Source organism: Lynx canadensis, chromosome B1 (genome assembly GCF_007474595.2).
Source record: "Lynx canadensis isolate LIC74 chromosome B1, mLynCan4.pri.v2, whole genome shotgun sequence".
In the NCBI taxonomy this organism is placed as follows: domain Eukaryota; kingdom Metazoa; phylum Chordata; class Mammalia; order Carnivora; family Felidae; genus Lynx; species Lynx canadensis.
The window spans coordinates 24,207,902-24,228,459 of record NC_044306.2 but is presented as its reverse complement, the minus strand read 5'-3'; the positions used below and the strand labels follow the sequence as shown (position 1 = coordinate 24,228,459).

Genomic DNA, 20,558 nt, shown 5'->3' with positions numbered 1-20,558 from the left:
AATGATCTACAGCTCAGAATCCTGCACGGAGGATGTTTACTGCCTCATGTTATAATTATAAGCCCTCCTATTCATTTGAATAAATTAGTAGAAGCAGCAGGGTTGCAGAGCTAAATACAATAGAAATCCCAGTCTTTGGTCTTTGATATTTAGATAACTAATGAACTGCAGTATAAAACAATATGAATAACAGTGTTCAATGAGGTCATTCATTAGTTTATGATTATTTTAAAAGAATAAAAATACAATATCATTTTACCTTGTGATAATGATATTATGCAATATATGCAATATACATTACTATCATATACTACTACATAGAGAAAATACGTTCTCCAGGTATCTTTTAAATATGGTCACATGAACAATTCGAATTAGACCAAAGCTGCTGGAAGAATAAGGTAAGGCCTTACTCTTAAGTAACTCAAATGTGAATTTGGCTTTGATGGCTGTATAGAAAATTTGGCCATTAAATATCTTCAGCTATTTTAATAATTTAATATTAGGATACTGACACTGTTATAAAATATAGCACTTAAGTGCATTAAACACTCTCCAGCCTTCTCCCGACTGCTGCCTCACACAGAGATTCCATGCTTGCAGTGACACAATCCATGAGGAGTTTTTATTGCATCCAATGCCAGTTTTATGAAATGAGGCACAGTCCAATTGAGTAATTCAGAGGGTAGAATATGCAGCAAATTTGAATGGTTATACAAATTCAGCAACTGACTTTGGTGATCAAATTACCTTTTCTTGAAGGTAAGAAGACCAGTGCTTTTTAGTCTGATGGGGATAAGTAGGAACAGAATGACCAATAGAGTATTAATATTTGGTAAATATCTCTATTAATTTCCTAAACAGTCATTGTTAATGAGACCCAAATATATTCTTTTTCATATATTTAATGTCAACCATTATACTGAAGCCTGTCAAGGAAGCATTATTTCTAAAAGAGACATTAGTGTCCACAAGGTAAGAGCAAGAAAGAATATAGAAAAAGGAATAAGGGGCAGGGTGCTGGAAAGATCCGCATTTTAACATTTACAACCAACATGTTAAGGTAGAGAAGATTGCTAATGCTAGTTTAGACGATGCTACTGAACTCAAGATTGCTGAGTCTCTTCTTGAGTGAATCAGTGAAATTTAGAGATGAAAGTAACCAAAGGAAACTTCTAGTTGGCTGTACCACTCTCACAGGTAAGTTAACTGTGGCTGAGATAACGAAGCATTTTCCTTAAGTACTTTTCTTGAGTAGATAGGGGCAGAACTAGAACTCAAACTCCAGGCTCCGTTTTCAGAGATTTGGGGGACTGAAATCTAAGATTTCCTGATTAGTGTAAAATTCGAAGTATAGATTGATCTTAAATCCTTTAGTAAATAATTATGTACCAAACTATCAAGCTTGTGGTTCCTAATAAAATAAGGGGGGGGGGGGGATAGGACCAAGAAGTACAGGGTAGAAATTTTAGAGAGGTTGAGCAAAAGAAACAGGAAATTTGGAAGTATATTTTTTTGAGCGTGTCTCATTTAAATATTCTAAAAGAACAAGGAATAGTGTGTCTTCTTTGCTTCTCTCCTTTCAACCTCCCCAGAATCAGAACTCAAATACTTGCTGTTCATTCATTCCCAGCTAAAAATTTTAATGCTAGGAATACTGTCAATCCCTGTCTTTCCTTTTATGCTCCCTGCCTATGGGCCTGCCTTCCTCCCTTCTTCTCTTCCCGCCTTCTCCAGCATAAACAGAGTTTATTATCTATGTGGGACACCTTAAAGGAATTATTTTTTTCTGAGTTAAATTTAGGAAAGATGAAACCTGCATCTAAGTAAACTGCACTATATTTATATGTGTTGTCATATAAAAAAATGCTATTGGGGAAATATGATGAATTTGTTTGGTCTGCAGTTAAAGAAACTCTGTAATAGGAAAGAACCAAGCCTTCATTTATGAGGAAATGAAGGACTTTTAGGAGCAATCGTCTATGCCTTCAATAGAAACTCAAACTCTGAGGCTGAGTCTATACTTAGATTTTCAGGAATCTAAAACAGCCAGCCGAGTAATTTAAACCAACCACTCAGTGTTGGATAGGAAAAGCCATCTGTATCACTATTTTTTTGTACTAAATTGAACAGATATTTTTACATCATTCAGACCTAGTCTAAATCTCTTAACATATATTTCAAATTGTGTCTATACCATTTCAGAACTTATTTGAATGCGAAATTGGACAGCCCGTCACTGGAACTGGATTTTATACCGTTTGTCTCCTCATTCTCTTTCCTTTTTTCTCCTCTTATGACATATAATTTTAAATTTCAGCGGCCCTTCCACCTCCTAAAATATTTGCTCTTGGAATTAGAACATGCTAGAGCTGGAAGGAATCTCAAGAGACCATTTGATTCAGTACTTTTGTCGTATAGTTGAGTAAACTGGAGTCTGGAGATATCCCCAGACCGCCTAAATCAGCTCACTGATCAGTAGAGGACAGAGCTGAGATTAGAAACAGCGCTAATTACTAATCAAAAGAATTGTTACCATTTGACTAAAAAAACCTTTCTAATTGTTTTAATTGAGGGATGTTTAGAACTTGAATATGTCCAAATTAATGCACAGTGTTTTCCTAAAAGGTCCATAACACAGTGATTAGCACCCATAATTTCTCAAAACTTCTTGTGTTATATACTTTGTGTACTTGGCTAACCCAGCATGAGAATTTCTCATATTAAATTCTAATGTTTTAATTTACATAAGTTGAACTCTTACGTTATGATAGGACTTTGTAAGCAACTGCATAGTGCTTACTTCAACAGGAATTTGAGTTTTCTATAATAACTTCTAAGCACAAGTCAAGTTCTATTGTAAAAAGTGATAAAAGTGCGCTAGCTTTCTGACTTTTTGCTGAGTACAGAATGCATTTTAGTAAAATGGAGCTTTTTCAAGCATTCAGTAGGTTAGGTTATCCAAACAAGGGTATGTATGTATTCTGGCCAAATGGTTCAGTTTGTTGCTTACATCACCTAATTTTTCCTACTTTTGCTAAATTATTCAACAGGGTCCCATCCCCACTTTGCTGCTGTGGAGGCCTGACTTTCAAAGGATCTACAGTCACGGAGCCCCGAATGAAGCTTGCACACGCCTGCCATCGGGTGCATGGGGGAAAAGGAAATTGATTGACATGTGAAAATTAAGGACTTACCTTAATCAACTCATCTTCCCATAATAGGAAAGACTTAAATACAATTTTACATTCTTGGATTCTGTAAGTTTGAAGAATTCCAGTTAAGGAGTGCTGTGAGCAACAAATCTGCATTATTCTGGAGTTATTTATTCGTGCTACTTTACAAAAATAAGCAGTGGAGAATGGAAGGAGCTAGGATTTCTGATGCCAGGTAGCTTAACAGTCTAATAAAGGTAACCAAATGTTAAGAGCTGAAAGGAAACACAACCAAATTCCTTAAAATAGGAATGTAATGGAGTAAACACATTTTCAACATGTTTGTTAACATTTATAGTTTTTACTGTTTAAGCAGGGAGTTATAATTTACTTTCGACCATCCTTAAATCTTAATCTCCAATAAAAAAGAATACATAGATATAATTCTGAAGGTTATATTCCAATGGAAAGTGAACCCATTCTTGGCATAATGCATCACATTAGTATTAATTTATTTAGAGGATATGGTTGAATTTTAGCAGTCAGAGTCAAATTTAAAGGGAGTGGAGAAAACAAAGAGTTGTACTATGAGAACCTAGTGTAAAAGATAGCAGGTGAATTAAAAAAAAATAAAAATCTATGGATTCCATACCATCAGTAGATCTCTCTTAATCCTATCTTATATCGGAATAAATTAGATGTTTCGTTAAAAGCAAATACGTCACATGCAAAAGCCAAGTAAATACTATATAAGGCCATTCAGATCTGACAAATGACAGTATAATGGCATTTTGTTAATTCTGTAAAGATTATATTGCTGAGTGCTTTCAAAATTACCTAATGTACAAAATTCTAGACTTAGTAGACAAAGAGTAACAACACACGGAATTCAAAGAAACAAATAAAACTCAAGGTGGGGTTCTGTCTTGTTTTGTTTCGTTTTGTTAAAAATCATGTATCGAATTTAATTTTTAGTAAAGCAAGCATTATATAATGCTTCAAAATTTTAAAATTCGGGGATAAAAGTTTACATCCAAAAAGATGATTGGAAAATTGTGCTTTCAGACTGTCGAATTAGTTTTCTGACAGGGTCAACCATCTCATCTTGCCATTGGATACTGAGAATTTCATCTATGTAATGTGTATGTGTGCAGTTCATATCCAGGTCCTGCAAAAATCTAAAACTGTGTGCTTCACTTCACGTAGCAAAGGCACCTATGTTTTTCTCCCTTTTGAGCAAAAGTTATGATCCAGTTTTCCCGCGGAAGGTGATTTTTTTCCACTGTTCTGTCACCCACACTCTCTGCGTTGAGCAGTACAGTAAATCACAAGAGAAGGTGGCAGCGAATCCCTGCTTGCATGGGAACAAGTTGCTCTGTGGACCATTCGAAGAAGCTCTGGACTGATCACAAGGGAAACCGAGCAGAACTGTGAAGCAGACGGACGGGAACAAAAGGCTATTCTGGTGTGAGGAGAAATCAGTCACTTCAGCTCCACAAGCAGATGCTGCTACTGGACTGACAAGTGGAACCTAGTCCCGCTGGAGAAAGGTAAAGTTTGCCATTGGGGCAGACACACAGTTCGTACACTGCCTGCCGAGAATTCGAGGAGCTGGGTGAGGACGATGAGAAAGAGCCGGTCGGTAGATTCCCCAGCCGGATTTTCTCTGCGTTCAAAAAGATCTAGGGGGAAATGAAAGTGCATTTCAATTCATTTTAGCATTCTATGTTCCTCGGAGCTTTACAACAGGGTCTAATAAGAAAGACCAAACAACAAACAATGCTATTGGTTTTAGCTGCCACGCTTTGTTGAACAAACAAATTACATTCCGAAGGCACAGCCCAAAAGCTCGGCAGCTCTCTGCTCCTTTGAGACGTGGTACATTCTGACAGAAAGCCCTCGATCTGAAAAGCAATACTGCTCAATCTGCTTAAGGGGCCAACCCACTTATTCAAACACCACAGAAAATTAATGAGTTTGAAAGAGTCTCTCCCTTTCAACTTCTCAATCGTGCCTGGTCTAAAGAATATACAAAGAAATAAGGATGTGCATGGAGAGGGCGTTACTGAAAGGATGGACAGTTAATAATTAAAAAAAAAAATTACTCTCTGGCCTGATGTTTCAAAAGTCATAAAATCGTGTTGACAGAGAGTCTGAGGGAAATATACCAAGTAGATAATTCACACTATTAACAACAATTATTAGATACAATCAGGTTTGAAATCTCCATGAAATGTATTACTTGTATGCCACACTTCCTTTGCTGTATTTTCTAAGTTGCAAAATTACTTCACTTATTCCAAACATGGACTTGCCACGTTGAGGGACAGTGATCACGTGGTTTTGACATGCAGGGGGAAAGTTTCAAAGAAAGAAAAGCTGAGTCATGAATTTGAATGAGCAAAGAAACCGCTTTCTGGAGCTATTTCTTCATTCCATTGTTAGGTAGCTAATTACTGCCTACAGGCGTCTCTAAATTGACAGGAGAGTCTGAGATTACTCCATTTCCCACATATTTGCTTTCCTCCAAGTCCTATTTGTTTCTCACCAGAAATCCTAGGATAGCCCCCTAACTGGCCTGCCAGCTGCCATTCTTGTCCTCTTAGAGCCTATTTTACATCATCTTGCTTAGTGAACTTCTAAAAACTACCGACCAGGTCTTGTCCCCCCCCCCCCCCCCCCCCCCCCCCGCTCAAAATTCCCTGATGGCCTCCCACCACATTTATCATGAATATGGGTTCCTCCCCAAGACTCAGGAGCCCTCCAAGATCTGGCCTCTCTCTAACACCATTTCCGGTCACTGTCTTTGCTCCAGCATTTGCATTTTCTCCAACATATCAAAAGAACTCTGGCCTCAGGTCTTGTTTACTCCCTATTTCCTCAGCCTGGAATACTTTTTTGCTCCAGATATTTACAAGTGGGGTTAGCTATTCACGGGCTGGTTAGAAAACGGGGGTAGGAGGGCGATTTCTGCTTTTTGCCTTTTTTGGGTATTTATTACTATTTTTAAGTATGTATGTATTTAAGTTCAAGTTAATTAACAACTACTGTAGTATTAGTTTCAAGAGTCTAAATTGAGATTCATCACTTACATATAACACCCAGTGCTCATCCCAATAAGTCCCCTCCTTAACGCCCATCACCCATTTAGCCCATCCCCTCCCACCTCCCCTCCAGCAACCCTCAGTTAGTTCTCTGCATTTAAGAGTCTCTTATGGTTTTTATCTTATTTTTCTTATTTATCTTATCACTGTTTTTATCTTGTTTTTCCTTCCCTTCCCCTATGTTCATTTGTTTTGTTTCTTAAACCCCACCTATGAGTGAAATCATAATTTGTCTTTCTCTGACTTGTTCTGCTTAGTTTTTATTATGTTTTAATAGCCAACTCCTTTATGTTTTATTTTTTAATTAAAACATTGAAATGCAGGAATCTATCGCATGCTGCAGATAGGACAGAAAAAGAGTTCATATACCAGAGACATGTATATTATAGATTACTTTAGATGTGGTCAGATCTCCGCTAAAAGGTCACCTATAAAAGGGTTTTCTTAACCACTCCATGAAAATAACACTAATCCATTAATCTCTCTTTGACAGCTTTACTTTTCTCTATAGTACCAGTCCCTTCCGAACATTGTATTAAGTGTGCATTCCTTCATTGTTTGCTTCTCTTACTTGCAAGGTCGATCTACAGCTGTCTTTGGTTCACAGCTGCAGAACAGTGCATAAAATTGTGCCACTGCTTGGTGCATGAAATCGTGTTCTTCCTTCGCCAGTAGGCATGTCTCTCCCCTCTAGGGTACAAGTGTCACCCTCCAGCAAAGCCCAGTGCATTCACTTCACCCTCCATAGAAAAGGTTCTCCTTACTGGTTCTCCCATAGACACGTATTATTATATTTTATTTTGTTCCTTAGTTGATGCTATTTTACAGTCCTATTTATATCTGCCTTTATATACTAAATTATATCCTCCTTGAAGATAGAATCATACCTGAAATTTTTTATAACTTCTCAGTGTTTGACTCTGCAACATACAGTTTCCACATAATATACAAATGGTGGTGGAATAAATGAGTAGATCGGAAAGCATAGGGATGATTGAATTCACCAACAACATTCGAGTTAAGGTGTCATTAAAACTTTCATTTGTAGGTGTCAAATATTGAAATTTATCACCCCATAATTACTTCTTTAAGGGTTACATAATTACTGCTGTGCTCCCGTTCTCATTTCTTTAAGGAGACTTTTTTTTTTTTTTTTGCCTGATAGGAAAGTTAAAAGTGCACAAATCTAAGCAGAAGGAAAAGACATATTTTGGGGTAGAGAGGCTGGGCCTCCTTTCTCCTGGCTCTGTGTCCCCTTGTTGAGCGACATGAGCGACTGTACCACCAACTATTGACATAGTCTGGGCTCTTTAGCTCGCTTCTCCCCAGGTACCGAGGGATGACTTCTCTACTGGATGGGTTTAAGAGAGGAACTGGGCTCGCACTTTCCTCACTTCGTTTTAGAAGCTAGCATGCTCTCAGAAAGCGGAAATCTCAGCTTTGCCAGAAACATGTTAGCGGGCGAGCTCTGGGACAGCCGTGTTTAGGTCTGCACGTTTGCAGAGGAGTTGGCTCCGAGGAAACACCAGGAGCTGGTATTTCGTCCAGAGAACCACGGACAAATAAATAAGACGATGGAGGGTGGAAATGGAAAGCTAACGAACGTGGGCTGAAGAGGCTCCTGTAGGATGGGACCGGAAGACACTGTGAGTGGTTCATTTATTAGTAAGCACAGAAATCCACGTGGCTGGTTAGCCCTGGCAGTTTGGCGCAGCTTTGCTGACACAGTTTCTACAGCTATGGAACTGGTCATCCCCCTGCCCCTGCCTGCAGCCTGAGGGAACAGCTGTGGAGAGTGGCGGTTTCTGTACAGGCAGGGTGTGCAGGTGGCAGCTGTGGACACAAGCACAGCTGTGGAGGCCTCAACCATTTGGCCTGATGTGAGCAGAGCAGCAACCCCCCCCCCCCATGTTCTCCAATCTCTACTCTTGACAGCTTGTCCTCAGAGGACAATACTTAATTCCGTGAACTTCTGAGATTCAGACTGTACCCTCACCCGTTTAGGGGACGTATATTTTATTAATAACTTTAAATGCGTGGGGCTTTTGGAAATGATATTGTCTTGGCTTGAGATAGAAAAAAATAAATCGGGAGGTAAAAAGAGGTGTTTCACGTCGACCCTTTCCAGCCCAGCTTTGCCAGGTTTCCGCAGCATGTTTGTGAGACCATCAGGGACCTCGGGAACAAGTCCCTGCGCACCTGGAAAACTCCTTGCTGCCTGCTGGCCACCATGAGTTTTCTTCTAAAAAAAAAATTTTTTTTAACGTTTATTTATTTTTGAGACAGAGAGAGACAGAGCATGAACAGGGGCGGGGCAGAGAGAGAGGGAGACACAGAATCTGAAACAGACTCCAGGCTCTGAGCTGTCAGCACAGAGCCCGACACGGGGTTTGAACTCATGGACCGTGAGATCATGACCTGAGCCGAAGTCCGACGCTTAACCGACCAAGCCAACCAGGCACCCCGAGTTTTCTTGCAGAGCAAAGCACCAGCTAAGAGGCAAGCGAGTCCGGGGCAAACCAGCTTGCGCCAAGACAGAGCCCAGTACTGAACTTTCACCGACTTTCCCCCCTCATTATGATACTAAAAATCATGCCCAGGGGTGGAGATTTAACGTGTTAATTAAACGCGAGCAACACTTGAAGAAGCAGGACCCTTAAGCGCACAGGTGCTTCCACTCCACCCTCTTTCCACCTGCTTCTTTAAAATATTCTCCCTGACCTCTCCTCGGAGAGTCAGCCTGGCCATTGCTTCGTTTGTGCCGCCTCCCTGGTGCTCCAGCCTCAGGAGCATGTGCTTTTTCATCTTGGGCCCGGCCCGATTTCCACCATTGCTGGACCCAAGGACGCGAGTCCATCTGTGGACCAGGAAGGGGCCCTAAGATGAGACGAGACCCAGTAGAACTAGGGATGCTAGACCTGCACCAACACCCACAACTGAAGGGCCGCCAGGCCTCTCTGTTCCGAGTCATGGGGACTGGTGGGTCTCCAGTCTCCCCTTTTCCTCACTGCCCTTCAGGCAATGCTCTGGCCCCATCCCTTCACTCCTATCAGGATTTTCTTTTCTATCTTCTCTTAGCAGTTTTGTTTGCTCCCTTGTTTTCCTTCAACAGAAGGACGTAATCTAAGTGACCGGCCTGCACCAGGGCTCCGCTCCTCGCAGGTGGCAGGGACCTGTCCCAGGCCCTGCAGGTGCAGCCGGCCTGGGCCTTCAGAAGGTAGTTGATGCCACCCACAGACTTGGAGCATTTGAAGCCTCCCACCGGAGCAGGAGCCCCCTGGTTCTTATCTTTGCTACCAGTACCTTTGGAAAAAGGGACTCCCATTTAGGTCCCTTTGAGCGGTGATTTTGGGAGATTCCCGCCAGGACCGATCAACCCGGTAAGGGGCTAGAGTTCCTGGGCTAGAGTTAGAGTCCACTTTTGGGCTTTTCTTTGTCCCTTTTTTTTTTTTTTTCTAACCACCTTTTCTCCCCTCTGGCAAGTCCCCGATTTGTAACTTTGTTTGAAAACCTATTTACTTTTGGTGTTGCCTGGATGGCCCAGTGGTTTAAGCATCAGACTCTTGATTTCAGCTCAGGTCATGATCTCACCGTTCGGGAGCTTGAGTCCTACATTTGGCTCTGTGCTGACAGTGCGGAGCCTGCTTGGGGCTCTCTTTCTCTCAAAATAAATAAACTTTTAAAAACCTGTTTACTTTTGGTATCTGTGTACTCAACTGTGGACTTAAATCTGCCTCATTTAAAAGTTAAAAAGGACTATTCCAAACCCCCCCTCTCAGTCCCCACGAGACTAAAACCATGCAGTCTTGCCCATACGCCGAACTTCAAAGCCTACAACTGTCTGAAAAGTCCTCTCATGATTTGTAGTTGAACCGCCCCCTTCCCTGGAAGCATTCTCTTCTTTGAAGACGGTATCCTCAGCAGCTATCCTAACTTGACCGGAATAAAACCTTTTTTTTTTCCTTTCTCTTTAAAATTTTGTTCGACTTTGTTCATTTTGCGCCGACCTTTCCTGGCATTGGGGACAGGAGGTTGGAGCAGCTCGGCTGACAACCCCCGGGGGCTCCTCTGGAACTGGCAATGGGGGACCAGCACCCACTCTCTGTGAACCCTCTGACGTCTCAGCACCTCACGGGTATGTCGGCAAAGAGACCTGATAGCCAGACGCCCTCAATTTAAGCTGATGGTCCTGCTTTTTTATTTGAGCTGTTGAGGGTTACCGCTCGTGCTCTCCAGGTGGAAAAAATTAAGGATCACGTGAGTCTCAAATAGGGCTCTTCTGACATGTCTAAATTAGTTTTCTTGTACACAGAATTAGAAAAAGCTGGCTATACGACTAAACAACCAAAACCTAGGAAGCCGTTTGGTTCAATCAGGGAAGCCTCCCACTTTTGGGAAGGAACCAGGTATTCTAGGCTTCATTTGATTTATTTGTTGCTGCGGTTTTTGGTATCTTTGCACAAAGTCAGCTGTGTTCTAAATGGAAAATAAAATATAACTAATGAATGGATCCATAAATTATAATGCTATCTTACAGTTAGGTTTGTTTTAATAAAAACAGGATATTTAGAAATCGGGTTTGTCATGTCTTCTCCACAAATAGTGAAACAGGCTAGATTTTGTTTGCATCTTGTTTGTGTATATGTGTCCATATGTGTTATAAATACGAGATATTTTTTTCTATCTCCAGATGGTATTGCTAAAATTAATTTGTAAAGGAGCTCTATGTAATTGGTTTAAAGGCAAGCACTTGTAAAAACTGGGCATTCTAAAAACGACTCAGATAAAAACTAACCCGTATGTTTTTTAAGTTCACTAGATCTGGGATGAACTTCCTTACATTCAGGCCTATACATTACTCCATAATACAGATGCCTCACGGGAAGGGCCCTACTTGATGCTCCAGAGAAGTGAGGAGGAACAAAAATCTAAGACACCTGACCCCCTTCCCAATAATCAGAATACTGAGGAAAAGGAGGAGGGAGATGGGGAGCGACTAGAAATCCTAAATCCACCTCCCCGAGGACGAGCACCAGAACTGATGTCCGACCCACTACCTGCTCCTGACCTCCCCCAGGGGGCTAAAGGGCAACCAGAGAAAAAACATGTTTGGCAGAAGGGAGAGACCAGCGACAGAGATGGAGAAATGATTGTCCAAACTTTAAAATCTGCCTCTGGCCTTGCCGGGGGCTCCCTGCCATCTCTTCCTCCCCCTCCTCCTGTCCCCTCACCACCACTGGGGCCACTCAGGCTGCTGGCTCCTGCTCCTGTACCATCCCTGGGGCCTCCAGCACCGTCCGCGGCCCAAGAGCCCCCCTAGACTTAAAGCGCTCACTTTCAATTTCCCCACAAGAGCCCCAAGTAAAATGGACAGCGGGAGCAAACAGATTGGCTGTTTAGTGGACACAGGTGCGACATCCTTGGTATTCAAGCTAATTCAAGGCTGTTGGTTTAATTAAAAACATGTCTTTCGGAGTTATCAACATCGAGCTTTCATTGTACCTGAGTTTATTACATTCATGTTGTATCTGTTACAATTGGTCAGCAAAAATGACTTAAAATAATGTTAGGTTCTTTCTGTCTCCTGAGGTTTTCATGGGTAATTGTTAAGAATAAGTAAATTAAATAAAAAGGTCTATAGCTTTCAAAATCTTTGGTAACCTAAAACTTTAAAGCTTTGCTAGGTTAAGTGATACATTGGGTTAAGTTCATTGGGAATCTGAATCTTTTCAAAATAAGATAAAATACTAACACGTTAATTGCTAAACAGATTCATCTGCTTTTGGCTTATTACAAAAAAACTAAAGATACATTTGAATCTGTTGGTAAACATGTTTTATGCTATATTAAATGATTGTACCATAAAAAAGTTCATGTTTTTAAAAATTATGAAATGTATTTGTATATTTCCAAAAAATTTGTAGATTGCCAAAAGTAAAGACAATACTGTTGTAACAGACTGTTCATACCTGGTTACTACCTAGTTTTTACTAGAAATTGAGGTTTCTAAGACTTAAAATTCTGACAAATGTAGTTGAGACTGCTGGAAATGAGAAGGAAAACAACACTGAATTAAAAAAAAAGGAAATATGTTTAAAGAGGCATAAAGAATGAAGAAAATATTTTTGTTGCAGGAAGAAAGTAATTTTGTCCTAAGATGAGACTGTTTAGAGAGAGAAGGCTTAGGACAAAATCTGAATGAAAAAGAAAGCTGCAGAAGGTTTGTGGAGAGAATCTTTGGAAAAGAATGTCATGTTGTCAGGACTAAAATTAGAATAGATGAGTTTTAAAAGTACAGTGGTATAAAAATAAAATTTGGTTTTTCTATTAAAGAGACAAGGTTTTCTTGCATTGTTGGTCTGCTCTTAATAAGAAATTATAAACAAAGTTTTTTTTTCTTTGTCCAGAAAAATAAGATTTCATATTTGTTTTTGTTAGGTCTTTGATTACTTAAGTAAATGAAATCTTTCAATAGTAAAGGAGCTAAATTTTGCTAACAATTGTATAATCCTATGTATTTGTCTTTGGAATAGTAAGATTTATAGTAATCTCTGATCCTACTTAGGCATGTGCTTGTTTATATGGTTTGTTAAGTTATAAGGGAGGCATTATTAAACAAATGATAATAAACTTTCTTAGGTTATACTCTATGGGTCATTGTTCTAGAAATTATATGAATTACATGAGTTCAACTTTATGAATTAAGTTATTTACAAATAACTATTCCAGAAATCATATGAAATCCCTAAAGCTTTAATATGTCCTGGTATAAGGTTGTCACTTGACATTTTAATTGTTAAAATGTATGTTACAGAAATACCTGGATTTCCTTGTCAACTACACTATAATGAACTCTCATCAGATCTTTAACCATGTCCATTTTTGAGTCTTGTCATTTACAGTCATTGTTCTGATGCTCTTGCAAATGTTTTCAACCTCAAAGAGGTTCATGAAAAGAACTTTTGAAAATACAGGTTTTTGACACCCTTAATATCATGAAATTAAACTAGGTAAGAATTTTTGGACTTGCTGGGAAAACTGTATTTAAATAGAACAAAAATTAGTAATGTGGGGCTGAATACATAGTTTTTAAAAAAATTTTTTTTATGTTTATTTCTGAGACAGAGAGAGACAGAGCATGAATGGGGGAAGGACAGAGAGAGAGGGAGACACAGAATCAGAAGCAGGCTCTGAGCTGTCAGCACAGAGCCCGACGCAGGGCTCGAACTCACAAACTGTGAGATCGTGACCTGCGCCGAAGTCGGTCGCTCAACTGACTGAGCCACCCAGGCACCCCCTGAATACATAGTTTTTATAACTTTTTAAAAAAAATACTGCTGGTTCACTAACATTTTTTCTTTCAGACTGCAGGAAACATGTTCTCCTATGATGTCTATGTCTTACAGAAATTTGATAAAACATTCCTTTGCAAATAAGTTAAGACCTTTCACTTTTCTCCCTACCTGAATCCTTTAAAATTCAGAAACTCTCAGTGAGTATTCTTTCTTTCATGGCAATTATAATTGTTTACATAAGTTCAATAAGAATTCATTCTTGTAACAGTACGCCCTTGGAAACACTGATTATATCACCAAGACTTTGACTGGAATGTCATAGTTGAGAAAGGTATGGATAAACTGATATGACTAGGCAACTTTAAGGAACTAAAGTTGACTTTATGGAGCCAAAAGAGCCCCTTGGAACTGTTGGCCTGGTACCTTGCTTACAGAGTTTCCAGCAGCCTTATGGGGTGAGTAAAGTCACTTCTTGGCAGGTGCAGACTCCTAAGGATATGTTGGGGACCTCAAGATGAATTCACCCAAATGTACAGGTAGTTCAGGCAATTATAATGGCAAGTATCTGGCTTGACTTCTGGCCTGGAGAGGCTATTAAAAGTTCAAACTAAAATCCCTTACAGGGGCATCTGGGTAGCTCAGGCATTTAAGTGTCCAACTTCGGCTCTGTACTATCGGAGCTTGGGATTCTCTCTCCCCCTCTGTCTCTACCCCTTGCCCACTTGCTCTCCCTCTCTCTCAAAAATAAATTAAAAATAAAAACTTAAAAAAACTTTAAAAAATAAAAATAAATAAGTAAAATAAAAAGTAAAAAGTAAAATCCCTTACAAAAGTTCCAGCAAAGTAGATTTAAGAGAACTTATGTGGTCAATCACTATTCTTGCTGTACTTCCACAAATAATTAGACCAAGTTTGTTAAAACTAGACTTGTTTTTACAAACAAATTTGTTTTAGTTTGGTTATGTTTGATGAATAGGAGGATGATTTTAGAGGGCAAAGTATGTTTCAATAACGTACCTTTTGTGGATGTTAAATTCTAGTTCTGATCAATTATCTTTAAAGTGTTTATTGTTTGCCTAGAAGACTGGTGTGGATCCTGAATTCTTCTGGTTTCCTCAAACATCTGGCTATGCCTCTTCAAACTATGGCTTCCGATCTTCTTGCATTTTCTTGTCTTGGAATCACTAAGAAGGAAAACTGTTCCTTTTCCTGAAGCCTTGCACACTAAAGCTAGACAACTTGAGGGACATCTCAGAGAAATGGCCACGGTAGCTCCTGTGTAGACACTTTTCATGCCTGTTGCTCTCTGGGCCCCTCAAAAAGATCACCAGAGAATTTGAACTACAAACCAGAAAAAATGCATCAGATTGTTGCTGCCTGTGCCCACTCCATCTGACGGTGCTTCGAGCTTGACATCCAGAAATCTTCTCACCGGAGTAGTTAGGATTCAGAAACTGGGTTTATAATTTGCTCCAACCATCAACTTGTGTTTTTCTTTTATTGTCACAGAAACGCCTCTTATTAATTACCTAATTGCTGGTTGAACAAGGTGGAGTCTATGCCATTATTAACAAAACCTATTGTGCCTATGTAATTAACACAGGAAAAATTGAAGTAAATACATAAAGGGTTTATGAGCAGGCATCCTGCCTGCATAGGCACAATTTAGGGACAGATCTTAACTATATCTGGTCAACAATCAAAAATGCCCTCCCCAGTCTCTCTTTTGTTTCTGGGTGTTTGTTTGTTTGTTGTTTTTTTTTATATTTACCTCTCCTGAGACTGTTGGTGGCTATCCTCCTGCTACTTATTTTTGGTGTCTGTTTGACCTGTTAGTAAAATCTGTGTCCTCCAGGGTCCAACAATTCCAAGTCAAGCTAATGGTAACACAAGGATTCCACCCTGTACCTCTACAGGAAGATTCAAATCCTGTAAGTCAGTAGAACAGTCCATGAGAGATTTTTACCCATCCAGGTTAGGACAGGGACAATGGCCTCATGCAACGGGAAGCAGTTTCAGAAAATGAGACCTTTTATCCTTTCTCCTTCACAATAAGGAGGATGAAATCCCTCAAGGACTTTGGGAACAAGCCCCTGTGTATCTGAAAAACTCCTTGCTGCCTGCTGACTGACATCACGTTTCTCATAGAACTCCCTACTGGCTGTTATCACTTCTTCAGAGCAAAGTACCAGTTGAGGAGCAAACCCAGTCCAGTCTGCAAACCAGTCTGCACCATCATGGACCCCAGTGCTGAACTTACACTGACGTTCCCCCTCATTATAATACTAAAAATCATACCCGGGGGCGGAGATTTAACATGTCAATTAAACAAGCGATGCATGAAGAAGCATGATCTTTAAGTGCACAGGTGCTAATAACCCCCCCGCCTCTAGATGCTTACATGGAACCCCTTTTCCCACCTAAGTTTCTTCAAAATGTTCTCCCTGACCTCTCCTCAGGGAGTCAGCCTCAGGATTCCTTCCTTTGTGCCGCCTCCCTGGCTCTCGAGCATTAGCCCCAATAAAGCCTTGCCTGTGCTTTTACATTTGGAGTCCAGCCTCATTTCTATCCTTGCTGGGTCCAAGCACTCTAGTCCGGTAACAGGCTTGCTCATATCTCTTTTCTGCGAAGGCAGTTACTGTGATACTGTTCACCCTCCATATTCTAAAATTGATATTTCTATTCTATATTGCCCATATAAAACATATAATCCATTTGTTCTAAAACTCTCCGTGGTACTCAGGATCACATGCCTGAGATTTTATATCACCGTCCACTGTCTTTTCTGCACCAAGAACTCATTTATCCCTTTCTTACCCATTGAAATCAGGCCTATCAGTGTTATAGAAAATCTAAATTTGCAAAATAATTTTTTCTCCTTCCCCAGTGACCTTGTAATATGTTGTATTATTGCATTGAATGTGCTTTTTTTTTTTTTTTTTGGCTTGCGCTGTTTTAATACTGTCAAAGTTCCCCCTATATTATGATTCAGATCGTCCTCAGAAGTGAATTTCAAATTCCTTGCAATATTATGTCTGAAACGCCTAAATCTTCATCAGTGCAGAATTTTGTGTGCAATTTCATTCTTAAGCATTTTGTCTGTTACTTTGTTACCTCAATGCCATGTTTGTCTTGATCTTAACGACTTCAAAAACAGTCTAAGGGAGGGACTTTATATCTATCTCTTTTGTTTAGTAAATGATCAATCCGCCCTTCTGTGCAGAGTTAGTGAAACAAAGAGAAAGTTTTAGATAACTTCACACTTTTTCCTAGGAAAATTAGATATAATTTTATTCTACTATAAAGTGCTGTGCTTTCTTGTGTCTTTATATTATTAATATAAAAAATGACAACGGCTGAAAATCTCTGGCTATGACTTATTTATAGCCTAATATTCAATTCACAATTAAATGCTAACCTGTAATTGAATCCAAGGATTCATTCTGCTGATACACTGAATTAAAGAACATAAGTAAAGTGCTGAGTAAATAGGAACAGAACAGAGATTAATAACAACCAATATTTATTATGGTGTGATTCATTATGAATAATTTGAATGCAATAATTATCATGATAAAAGCAACTCTTCAAAAAGGATGCAAGATATTTAAGAAAGATTTCTATCTTGTTGTGGTAGACAAAGTATTGTATTCTGTAACTGTAGTAGAAAGAAATCTTGAAAGGTAATATGGATATACTCTTAAGATATTAGGAAGCCTATTTCTAGATCATTTAAGTTGTAATATCTGCTAAGATGCTAATATGGTCCTGCCAGTAAGTTTGTTTATAGAAAAGTAACAAAATTTATAAGGAAAATTTATCGTGAATCAACAACTGAGATAATGGCTTAACCAAAGGAACATCCTCCTTTGATTCTATTCATTTGTGCCTTCATCTTTACATCTGAAGACGTATAAAATGCTTTAGAGCATCTTTCTCAAATTGTTCTTCCATTCTTTTTCTTCTCAACTTGATCTTTATAAACTTACAATAAAATTAACACAAGAAGGAAGAAACTACTTTGGGACTTAATTGGTAGAAACAGTAAAAAGAACTGATTTAGACTTTCAAGGCCTTTGAGAGTCGTAGTAAAAACACACACAATAGGTTCTGTGTGTAAGGATTTGAAATAATTAAAATAGAATTAAAAGCAAGCAAACAAAACAGCAGCTACCAAAATGTCCAGGCAGATTTGAAAAAATAACAAATGAGAACCCTAAAAGGGAACAGCATGATTATTAAGATGAAAAGCTCAGTGGAGGGATTAAATAAGAAATTAGATACTGAAAAGAAACCTGAGTATGGATTGCTGAAAGAATAAGCAGAGTGAGGCACAGGGAGACAGAGGAATAGAAACTAGGAAGGAGAGGCTAAGAGATGTGGAGGGTAAGGGAATGGAAACACAGTATTTCTTCAGAGTTCCAGAAAAGAGCCATGGAGCGGTAATGGGGAGTGGTAATACCTGAAGACCGAATGCTGAGGAGTTTCCAGAAGTGACAAAAATGTAATTCTGTTGATACAATAATCACAGTGTATATAGCAAATAAGGTACATGAAATGAACGTGTGCCTCTGGCACTCCAGTGAAAGCTGGCAGAAGGAAGATGAAGGGTTCTTCATCACTTCAGTGAGGGGAGGAAGTGAGTGATCTTTAATGGAATGAGAACAGATTTAAAGGAGATTCTTGGAGGAAATAAAGTAACATGGGAGAAAAATATTGCCATGTATCTACCTCCTTATCTAGGGAATGACAATCTGGCTAAGTAGTAAAATAACTTGTTTCATTTTTCTTTTAGAAGACACATAGGAACCATTTCTACAGAAATAAACATCCCAAGTAACTCCTGGAAGAACTTTCTGGAAGACCAAAAGAGGGAAAAAAAAAAAAAAAGAAAAAGAAAAGCCTGCCTTTATTCTTGATATGATCTTGAAATTATGTTTATCTGTCAGTTCTGAAACTACAGGAAGTTAGATGCCCCACTTATAATTGACTCATGAATGGAAGTCGTTCCCTAGAAAATAAGTGGGGCTTTGTTTTAAGAAAATAACAGAAGGTTTACCAAATTTCATATTCAAGAAGTACTATATTTTCATAATTTAAGCTGTTTTACGAAGCAGTTCAACATATGTCACCTGGAGGAATATGCATCTAATTTGAGGAGCAGTCACGGGCCTCTTTGCCCCCTGGGAACTCACCTCCCCCTCTGTAGATTGCAGATGGAGCTCCTTCCTGCAGGTGGCCTTGAAGTCTCCCGCAGCAGCGCTGACCTGGACCCCTCGAGGAGCCTCCATGATCAAGGACCTGGTGGGTGATTCAAGCCTAAGGGTAAAACAAAAGACTCCTTCATAGTAAAAAAAAAAAAAAAAACAATTATGATGGACTAAAAGATAACATTAGTGACTAAAACAAACAAACAGGTAGGCATAAATAAAAATCTTTGCCATTTCAAAAAAAAAAACAAAAGGCAAAACGAGTTTTAGAATCCTTTTTTATTGCCTTATCTATTTTTTGGTTCTTTATGAAACTTCATTTGTTCACATCAATTATTTACTCTCATTTGTTTAATGATTTAATAACAGTTTCTTATGTTGTTTCCTTTCACAACGCACATGAAAAGTAGGTCGTGGTAAGTTTACTTGCTTAAATCTTTTATATATTTTCAAAATTAATGATGGAGTTTTAATAAATTTCTACCAACTTAGCATGTAGCTATCAAGAGTCTCACAAAGACGAGAGAGCTTTAATGAAAATTGTTAATATTGTGAACTTTCAAGAATTCCACAGTCAAAATTCTGTAAGCCTGAAAAGTTTCAAAGTACTCATTACACGTTTAGAAATTAATTAAAATGAAGAAATGAGACATTTCCTACATCCACTGACCTCTACTGGCCCAGGAAAATGTTCACAGAATGAATGACATTATCCTGACAGAGAACAAGTAAATGAGCCGTGATCCACCTCTCATTTAATTAAATATGAATAAAGATTGCATACATTTTGAGGGAAGAAAACCCCAATGTTTATTTATATATTTATTTGAGAGAGAGAGAGGGAGAGAGAGAGTGTGCAAGCCGGGGAAAGGAGCAGAAGGAGAGAGAGAATCTCAAGCAGGCTCAATGCTTAGTACGGAGCCTGACACAGGGCTCAATCCCACAACCCTGGGATCATGATCTGAGCTGAAATCAACAGTTCACACTCAACCGAGACACCCAGGTGGCCCCAAAACCAACTGTTTTAGCTTGTTGTGCCTGAAAAGAAAGATAGTTGGGAGGCAGTTTCAAATTATCTCCAAATATAAAACTAGAGGCAAGAGCAAAAGAAGGCAGAACATGGAAGCTAGAATACAGTGGTAAAAAGCGCTAGTGTGATAAGATAAAGGGCCCCTGATACGGATAAACATTCTGTTTATGGGGGAGCAACTCTGTGTGTTCCCCTTGACCACACAACTTTAGGACAAGAGTCCCCTCAGGTTCACATTCACCATCATCCAAAGCAACTGGTTTCCTCTGAGGCAACAGATCCAAAGCTGTTTTGCAGGGAGAACCACATCAAATAGTTAGATCTCTGAAGATAAGCTCTCTTTCAGTAGTGAAGTTGAACTTAGACTCGAAAGTGATATTGAAGGAGTAGAGCCAGCATTTAGAAGAAGTGATTTTGACATTTTCAATGTTTTTCACTCACCTAAGCAACTCTGAAACTTTCTATGGGCCTCTTGGGCATATTTATAAAACCCCTGGAGGGGTTAGGTTATATATATATATCCCTATATGTTACATATATATGTATGTGTATATATGAATATATATATATATATATATATATATATATATATATCCCTATATGTTACACACATATATATATATATAAAACCCTATCTACTTATCTTCTACTTGAAACAGTGTTATATTGTTATATATATATTAATAGATGTATTTTTTTGAAAAACAAAAGTCACATATTTTTACAGAGCATTTGAAAACCTGAAAATAAAATAATCATCGATA

The 20,558-nt window shown here is 39.0% G+C and overlaps 1 protein-coding gene across 1 annotated transcript in view; it reads right to left on the bottom strand.

The window, feature by feature from the left end:
- Positions 1 to 4,118: 4,118 nt before the first annotated feature.
- The window catches only part of SGCZ (sarcoglycan zeta), a 227,669-nt gene continuing 211,229 nt past the window's right edge, over positions 4,119 to 20,558 (bottom strand). The window contains exons 6-7 of the mRNA XM_032593056.1: positions 18,750 to 18,873; positions 4,119 to 4,837 (exon numbers count right to left, since the gene is read on the bottom strand). Of these exons, the coding sequence (XP_032448947.1) occupies positions 4,643 to 4,837; positions 18,750 to 18,873 (319 nt within the window). The 3' untranslated portion in view covers positions 4,119 to 4,642. The remainder of the gene's footprint in view (positions 4,838 to 18,749; positions 18,874 to 20,558) is intronic.